Source organism: Branchiostoma floridae, chromosome 13, assembly GCF_000003815.2.
Source record: "Branchiostoma floridae strain S238N-H82 chromosome 13, Bfl_VNyyK, whole genome shotgun sequence".
Lineage (NCBI taxonomy): Eukaryota > Metazoa > Chordata > Leptocardii > Amphioxiformes > Branchiostomatidae > Branchiostoma > Branchiostoma floridae.
The window spans coordinates 584126-593717 of NC_049991.1; the positions used below are offsets into that span (position 1 = coordinate 584126).

Consider the following 9592-nt stretch of genomic DNA (forward strand, 5'->3'; position numbering starts at 1 on the left):
AAAACATGGATTCTAAAACTAGTCTAATACATTGTTGGGCTTTCTTCTCGTTTCTTAGTAATGTTGAATATGTAGCTTGAGATGTGTTTGTATAATGTCGTTCGATCAAACCTCATAAGAAAAATGAATTTTTCAACACTAGACAAAGATTCAAAGTGAGGGAACTTTCCTATGATATAGCTAAAAAGAATACTTCTATCATTACTATATAAACTACAATCTAATAAAAAGTGGGCTTCATCTTTGACCTTGTTCATGTTACAAAACTGACAGATTCTTTGCTCCATATATATTATGTTTGTGGATGAACAGCACAACTCGAGAAGGCTTGTACCGTGGCCAACACCAACAATGGTTCAACACACCTATGGCACAGACACTTCTTTTTGGGCAGACACTTTGGGGCATTAAGGTGAAAATTTTATTTTAATGATGGTTTTTGTTAAGGTCATTGATGCAGACATTGGGGCCAGATGTCAGAAACTGCAGAGCTTACATGGTTTATTGTTACTCCCAGGTCTCCAAGACATTACCCTGGGTACCAGACAGCATCGGGTAGCTAATGAATTTCGTTCGAGGACGCAAGGCAGTCAGCCCACCGATCTCACATTAGTGCTCTGTGGAGTTTAAGCCCGAAGGAGTTATTTATAATATATTATCGCTACCCTTTTCTTTGGGCTTAGGTCCCCGAGCGCTAATTGAAGATCGGCAGGCCTGACTGTCTTGGGCCACCGAATAAACTGGCCCCCACTCTCCCAGGGTAGCATTTTGAGGGCCCTAGGACTATTTTTTTTAGGAGTACATTTTACTGGCAGATTAATCTAGAGTTTAATGACATTTCTGTAAGTGAAGAACTGGTTTTCGAGGGTGATGCATAAGTCCTGCCCCCTCCCCCAATACATTTTCACTGTGTCCAGCCCTTGCGAAGGTCCAGAAAAAATTTAAAATCTTGACCCTCTGAAATACCATTTCTTGCATTTCAAAGGGCAAATTTTGCTGGTAGACCGAGCTGTTTTCTCCCCCCCCCCTCCAAAAAAAATTTCCTAGACCCTCCCATCGCCGAAGCTAGTTACTCAAAATAATTTATTACCTGAGTGATGTGGGAAAAGTCGTGTAAAGTGCCTTTCCCAAGGGCACAAGATCGGTGGCATGGCATGTTTCGAATGAGAGACCTCTTGGGCCCAAGCGCAAAGTGCTGCCGATTATGCCACACGATTTCATCTTGAGGACTCAGAACACAGTTTTTCGCCTGCAGGCGACGAACAGGAAGTGCCGATAACAGTATCATGGTGCAAATTCCTGCCGGCCGAAGAAGCAACGTAATCCAACTTATTATACAGTATCAACACCAATATATTCCTCTACCATTCACCACAGTTTCCACATCGCATGAGCACGGAAGAATAACTATGGCCTTTGCAAGTACTGCGGGGGACGGGGGTCGCCGATAAATACTGTGTTCTGAGACCTTGATAGAGGGGGGAGGGCCAAGGTCAACCTGGGCGGAGGGGCAAGGAAAAAAAATTGACCCGACCCTCTGACGACCGGCCCTTCCCCCTGCTATATATCGAATGGGCCCTAATCGCAGACAACGTTATCTTAGCTTTTATTTTGACGACCACAGAAGAACAAGAACGTAATGTACGACGGGTATGAATACTGACCAGGACAGGACGGTGCCATGCATGTATCTTACAAAATATCTGTCTCAGTGCAGTGCGGTACAAATAAATATTCAAGCAAATTAACGTGCTAACGTTAGCCTATCAAACTAACCTGTGTTGCCTGATCTTTGGCATCAGCAAGTACCCCGAAGTTTTTGTACAGCCGCTCAACACTCGTCATATTGAAAAAGTTCTTTCTAAAAGCAGAAATTTGGTGAAAAAATGGTAATATTTAGTACATCCAATAAAGAAACCACACTAGCATGTCACCCAGCATGCAGTTGGACCAAGCCAGGATCAGACCATGTAGGTAGTGGAGGTAGTCTGAAAGCTTTACACATTTAAGGTTAACGTAATATAACATTATCTTTGTAATTGTTAGAGATAAAGCTTATCATAGAATTCAAGAAATTCTACATCAATGTTTCTAATAGTTATAGTCAATATTTGCGCCATTTGTACATCTTTAATTTACACCCCTAACTTTAATATGGTTTGCTTCACATATCCGGTCTCTGGGCCTGTGACCTATGACCTGCTATTCAACTCTGACCCGGTACGGGAAGTCACACGAGCAGCGCGAAATACAAGGTAGCAATTTTAATTTCATTTATTTATTTAACCAGGATCGTACAACGTTTTACCAAGGAGGTTGGTTTTACATTGTTAATGTTGTTGTTGTTGATGATGTCCTTGTTTAACGCCTATTACTCCGCTAGACATGATGAATATATTGGTAATGTTACTTCTATTTCATGGTGCTTTGAACATGGTTGTTGGATTTTCTCTGTGCACGGTACCGGTAAACACACTTCGTAGGCCCTGTGAGAATTTGGTCATGCGCCACCCATTGTCAATGTGCACCATTGTTAACAGACAGGAACATTCGGGAACGTACTTAGCATGTCCGCACTCTCGGACTTGTCCCATTTTATCCGTAAATCGTGCTGTTTTCATCAGTATCTTAATGAGAAATTTACCAACACTTTGACATTAATCACTACTTGTTACCATTTGGAGAACTTAATCTATGTTGGCGTAAGAGCAAATTCTCACAGGAGTCTGCCCGTGCTCTGATGCTTCTTCTCTGGTGTTGAAACGTTACTTGTACTTTGCGCATTCATGTTTCTGGACTCTTGCTTACTAGTATCTGAGACTGTATAAGTTGGATTATGATATTTATTCGGTCACCCGGGCATGAATTTGTAATCTCCAAAGTCCAAGGGTTTCTGGACTTTTCCCCAGCAAGGCCACAGGACCAGACGGATTACCACCTCGGCTCCTGAAGACTGTAGCCGAACAAGTTGCGCCAATACTACAGGTCATATTCTCCCAGTCAATATCCACGGGAGATGTTCCTGAAGATTGGAGAACAGCTAACGTCGCTCCAATCTTCAAAAAGGGGGACAGAACCTTGCCATCAAACTATAGGCCGGTGTCTCTGACATCGGTCTGTGGTAAAGTGCTCGAACACATCGTGCACAGCCACATGATGAAACATCTAGATGCTTATGGCATTCTGTCCCCAGCGCAACACGGCTTCAGGAAGGGTCTGTCCTGCGAGAGCCAGCTGGTGCTAACCTTCCAAGACCTGGCCAAGAACATGGACCAGAACAAACAGGTCGATGCCGCGGTGCTTGACTTTAGCAAAGCATTCGATACCGTGCCTCACGAACGTCTGTTGAGCAAGCTCGAGCACTATGGTATTTCTGGCACTATGGTATGTCTTGGCTCAGGGCCTTCCTTACGGAGAGAACCCAGAGGGTTGTCTTTGATGTTGGAACATCTAAAGCCGTCAAGGTCACCTCTAGAGTTCCACAGGGTACTGTGCTAGGCCCTCTGCTATTCCTGCTCTATATTAACGACCTACCCGATTCCGTAGACTCACATGTTTGACTATTTGCTGACAATTGCTTGATTCATCGAACTATCAGCAAGCCTTCTGACGCACAAGGTCTGCAGTCTGACCTCGATGCGCTAACAGAATGGCAAAATCGTTTGCTTATGTCGTTCAACCCCTCTAAATGTCACATCCTCCATATCACCCGTAAAAAGCAGTACTCCCTCTGTGGAGAAGCCCTCACCGGTGTTAAGTCCCACCCCTATCTTGGAGTACAACTGTCCGACGATTTGCGGTGGGACACCCATATCAACCACGCCACTGGCAAAGCTGGTAAGGTCCTAGGAGTCATTCGGCGCAACTTGACCCATTGTCCATCTTGGGTCAAGGCCACTTGCTACAAAGCGCTGGTACGGCCCCACTTGGAATATAGTGCCATCGTCTGGGACCCGTACACCAACAAAGGGATACAGGCGGTGGAGGCCGTCCAGCGCAGGGCTTCTCGAGTGACCCTTAATGACTACTGGCAGACTAGCAGAGTGACACAAATGCTCACCGACCTGCAGTGGCGCCCTCTCTCCGAAAGGAGGAGGAACGCCCACCTCACCTTTTTCTATAAAGTAGTTAATAATAATATTAATATAGACGCCAGTAATATTCTCAAGCCTGCCCAAGGGCGCACCCGGGTAGTCACGACTACAAATACCAACCCATATTCACACGTACAGACATTTATATTTGCTTCCATGCCAGGTAGGCGGCCTGCCCGCCCTAACCCGGGAGCCTCAGCTCCCCCCCTACGATGCCCCACGCGGGGCTTTTTGGGGGTACCCCTATGCAGATGCAGATTCACTTTCCCCGTCAGGACATTTCCCCATCATGCTTCTCCACAAATTTTGAATAAACATTCTCGTTTTGAATCCTAAGGGCCTACTTCAGTGTATATTTCATTACTTGGAAAGCAATTTCAGACAGCTTGTAGTGGCAAATAGTTTCCGTTGTCTTCCAGAAATATCTTGCAAATATGATTACACTTCCAGTCGGTCCAAATCGCTCGTAAATCTCCAAACATAAGTAGAATCATTAGTAGATCCTATCTTTTTTTAAATACACAAACAGTTGTTTTTCATGTTAGAGTTTGGTTTAAGTCTGATCATGTACTCATACAAAGTCAGTAAAAGTACCCACGAGAGGTTTGCAACATGCGGAAAGAACCAAGATGGCGGAGCCGGCAACATGAAAATTTCTTGTGCGTCAGTTGAGTGCCGGTAATCCAGGTAATCCAAGGTACACAAGGTAAAAAAAGTCAAAGTAAAGGTCTAGACTCTATAAGAAATTTGATAAAACTCTTGGCAAAACTTTTGTGACTTATAATAACTTGTAATAACATCCATAACATGACCGGGAAACATCCAGACCACTGACGGGGAAAGTGAATGACGGGGAAATGACTTGACACCATCTCCAAGCAGATCCTACAGTGGCATAAGATAACCAACTGGCCAAGCATGTGCACACTTATCTCAAAGGCCCTGTTATAAGTTGGTGGGGTCACATGGTCTTTTGGTACAGTGTACAGTGCGCACTTCGGGTATCTTCGGCATCCGTCATAACTCACTGTGGGAACTTTAAGCTCTCACTTGGGTGTTCCCGAGTACATCGGGTCACAATCGAAACACCAACCCCGGGCGCTTCAGCAAGGGTGATCCTACAACAATACCATGGCATACCGCCTATGTGAAGAGGTTCGACACCTCAAAATTTATAGTATGGTGCACAAGCAATAAGCCTTCTCACTCTAGCTACCATGCATGCACGGGTGAAAGGAACTCTGAGTAATATGTCAAAATCGAAGGCACACAGACGTCAACAGTCGTCTCTACCATTGTTTCGATTTGTGTAACAATGTCTGGAACGTAATGGTGCTTGCAAAATGGCGGAATGTTGATTTTCTGTGTGCCTTCAACTTTGACATATGACCCAGAGTTCCTTTCACCCGTGCATGCGTGGTAACTAGTGTGAGATGGCTTATTGACAAGAATTTGATATGTTAAATTTCCGGGAACAACCTACGACACATCTGAAAATGAGCATAAAGTTGCCGGCTCGATCTTGTTAAACGCCACTTTTATTTGACCCAGCCATCGAAACATTGTAACCTAAGTCATACAACCTCAACACTGATGACATATTTCTCTACTATCCACCACAGGTTTCCAGCTCGCTGACAATTGCACAGAAAAATTTCTATGGCTCTTTCAAGAACTGCGACGCACTATTTTGTGCCCAACCTACTTTTGACTGTGTTATGTGACCACAACAGCACTGCACAACGATGGAACGAAAAAGTTTTCAAGAAATGGTACGTGTATGTTTGCTAGGCTATAGATGCCGTATGGCAAACTTTGGCTAAGTTAGGAATATAAGCCTAGTAGGAGATAATTGGCCTAGAAGTATTGCCCAGCTGTGGTTTGTGCTGGGGTGTTTGTTGTCACTTTAAAGTGTTTAAACACTGAGTACCATTGGATGAAGAAGCTTTATACATGGTATGTTTGCATCTAAGTGACGATGGACATCCAACAACAACAACAACACCATTGGAAACAGCGCACATGTGTACATGTGGGCCTCTGGTTGTTCGGGCCTGATGTTTGCTGGCACCGTGAGGGTGTGAAACTGAATAACGATGGCAGAGCGTCGCCTTGCATACGTCGCCTTGCATGTGTTCATGGCGGTAAAAGACAGCATGCATGTAATGGTTTTTCTTATTTCGGATTGGGCGCTTGGATTGTTGACATTTATAGTGTGAGAACACGGGGAAGTGCACACTAGAGAGCCATCCTTAAAGTTAAAGGGAGTGTTGCTTTCTTGGCAAAGGGAGGCACAGGTGTGGGACTTGGTGCTTGGCACTTGGGGAACGTTTGTTTGAAAATTTGGAGGGTGTTTCATTTGCCTGTCATTCAGGCTGTTTTGGCCAAGGGCTGATATGGTTGGCAATATTATCAAGCTACCTCTGAGTAGTATGGAGAACGGAAAGACCGTTTTGTAGAGTTGCCTTACCGGTGAAATGGTGAGCTCTTGATCATTCCTTAAGCCAAAGGTGTTGGATAATCAAGGTATTGGCCAAGGAAAAGAACTCGACAGCGTGGAACAGAACAAGACATTTTTAGCGTGCTGGGTTACTGTAATGGCTGGTAGTGACAGATGTTTGGTTCATCTTTTGATTTGGAAGGTTTAAAGTTGTACCTGTCTGCAGGGAGTTTGTGCCATATCAATGTAGTTTTAGGAAAGAAGCTTACAGTGTGGAATTTCCTCCCTAGGAATACAGGAAGGCCGGGTTACAAGGAAATGGCAATTCAAACGTATCTACAAAATGTATGCAGAGAACTTTTGTGGTGGAGGCACAAGAGGGTGAAGACTGCAGAGCATTGACCATGAAAATAGTGTTCAGAGCACACTCACACACACACTCAATGCACAGTTTTCTATTTTACTATTATGGATATTAACCTGATACATGAAATGGGTCAAAAGGAAGTTGTCATAAAGAGGTTGTGAAGAGGAACATGAAAGTGATATCAGATGAGAATCTGATACTGTAAATGCACCAACTTTTGCGGTGGTTTAATGTTCGCGGTTTTCGCGGTGGCCATTTTACAGCGAACTTAAAACCACCGCGAACATTTTTCCATGGCAGTAAGAGACTACAGAATATGGTGCTACCGCGAATCTAAAACCACCGCGAAAAGTCCTTTTTCCCGCTACCGCGAAATTAAATCCCCGCGAACTTAAATGCATTTACAGTATTTCGACGTGTAAGATTTCTTTGGTTATGTTGATGGCTTTTTAGCCAATGCAAGTAGAGAATATCAAAGCAAGAGAGAACACCATTTTAGTTTATTAGAATGGTTGGAAGATGGGTAAGAAGAAAGATGAGAGAGGGTATTCGGAGTTATGTAAAAAAGGTGGGGTAGAAAGAAAATAGAGAATAAGGGAGGGGGTAAGAGATGTGAAATGTTGAAGTAGAAAGAAAACCTTAATGATAAGGAAGGGGGTAAAGCATGGGAGTTAGAGAATGTGTACGTTTATAAAGTAAGCAACTTTGGTGCTATCCCCATATCTTAGTTACCTATGAAGGATGATCCAATAAGTGCACAGTTTGCATAGGAAACTGTTCTAACTGCATGCAGATGTCAGACGCAGGGGTCTAAAAACCGACATTTTAATAACCAAACCATTGCCATGCATTTTTAAGCATCATATACAAACAGAATAGAAACTTTTCAATAGTATTTTTTGGGGGTATCAAACATGGGTCATATTTTGTATTACGCCACATGTTCAAATACGGTGTGTTAAACGTCTACCACCTCTCACGGTGAGACCAACTTGCCGCAAAACAGCGGCGAATTGTTTACGTATGACTGTGATGGCATTTTGAATTCGCTTTTAGGCTTCCTTGATTGCCTTTTCATCCTGTCTTTTGGCAGCAGCAATGGCTACAGGACCTACGGTGGGGATTGTTTTTTCTTGAATGGCCGTCACTCTACCAACGGGTTGGCTAAGTTCATTGTGTTGAGCATTACTCGGCCGCCTTCGTAAGTGATAGGTAAAAATGGTGGGGCATCGGGATGAAGATTGCGGCATAATTTAGCTCTGTTTATCCAACCCAGTTAGAGGCAAGACAGAACACACACTCAGGTTTCCGAAGTCTAATAAACACCATTCCTATGTGTGGTGGTATTTTTTCACATGTCAGTTTTTTGTGAAGTATAATTCAAGAGTTTCGAGGGCAATGGCCTCGATATGTTTGCTTGTCAACTTGCAAGGAAGGCGTCAAAGTTGTGCAAGTTTTTAATCATTGTCTGTGGTGCTTCACGAACTTCGACACATACCCCAACTTTGTAGTTATGTACAACAAGGTTTAGTCTATAACTAGTTGTACTTCTCTTGTGCAGGCATTGATGCATTTCTGCGCAACTATGATTTTTAAAACCTGTCAGCATTTGAACCCCTGTTGAAAAATGGACCCCTCCCATTGTCTATCTATGAAGCATGCTAAGAGATCTAGATATGATTGCAAAAACTAGAGTTGGACGACTTCATACCTCCATGAAATATTAAGAGATTTTGTAAATTTTATGCAAATAACTTACACATTTACATGATGTATGCATGGTGATGTTCATCATTGCCTAAGGTACACATGTCACAATTATAGAGTTCCCATCATTAATCATTAAGCAGTTTTGCAATTTTTGCATATATTACGCAAATCAGTTCATCATTTTCATATATGTCCATTTAAGTTAAGAAGACATATATTAATGATGAACTGATTTGAACTAGTTGAACTGTAAAGTCCAACACAAAAATTGAACTCACCCAAATTTTCGACTGAACAGCAACAGTTTTTGTCAAGGAATGAACAATCCACTGCTGCTGTGATGTCACGTTATGCAGATAGAACATGTGACTCAGTGAGCAGTGGATCATAGGTTGCAGAAAGTCTATGGCACCCACCGTCTCTGTTCTGCTCTGATGTAGATGGCTTCTTTAATCCCTCTAACTCCTTAAATCCCTCTAGTTCATTCCTTGACAAAGACTGGTGCTCTTCAGTAAAAAGTTTGGGTGAGTCCAATTTTTGTGCTGGATTTTACAGTTCAACTTTCAAGTTGTAATTTATAATGTGTTACATTTACTGAAGTCCAGTTATTGAAAACAATGGAATTATACAATTTCCTCATTAATTATGCAAATTAAGTCCTCATTTGCATAACATGTAATTGTTATATCATTATGAACATCTTTGCCTAAGCTACTTGCATGCCTAAAATGATGTCAATCCGTCGTTCCTTTCTGCAGTTATCCTCTTCTGAATGTCTTGACAAAAAAACCCAGAATTTCAAAATTGAATGTTAGGGGGCTGAAACTTGCCCCATTTTGTTATGATGCTGAAGGCTACCTACCACACAAAAAGACCATATCATGTCTGGGCAGCTTGTCTGGGGCAAGAGATACATGGGAAAAACTGCTATGATAGAATATTCTCATTAATTATGCCAACGTACTCCAATTTTGCATCATT

General features: G+C 42.8%; 2 protein-coding genes across 5 annotated transcripts in view; one reads left to right on the plus strand and one right to left on the minus strand.

Moving 5' to 3' along the window:
• LOC118429679 (apoptosis inhibitor 5-like) overlaps positions 1–1965 on the minus strand; it is a 19925-nt gene extending 17960 nt beyond the window's left edge. For both annotated transcript variants that reach the window (XM_035840275.1, XM_035840274.1), the window contains exon 1: positions 1777–1965. In XM_035840275.1, coding sequence (XP_035696168.1) covers positions 1777–1845 — 69 coding nt within the window. In that variant the 5' untranslated portion in view covers positions 1846–1965. The remainder of the gene's footprint in view (positions 1–1776) is intronic.
• A 200-nt stretch (positions 1966–2165) lies between these two features.
• Positions 2166–9592, plus strand: part of LOC118429678 (unconventional myosin-XV-like) — a 56821-nt gene continuing 49394 nt past the window's right edge. For 2 of the 3 annotated variants that reach the window (XM_035840268.1, XM_035840270.1), the window contains exons 1-2: positions 2166–2255; positions 5717–5866. In XM_035840268.1, the coding sequence (XP_035696161.1) occupies positions 5840–5866 (27 nt within the window). In that variant the 5' untranslated portion in view covers positions 2166–2255; positions 5717–5839. Of the gene's footprint in view, positions 2316–5716; positions 5867–9592 lie in introns of all 3 variants that reach the window. The other variant, XM_035840269.1, reaches the window with a different exon arrangement.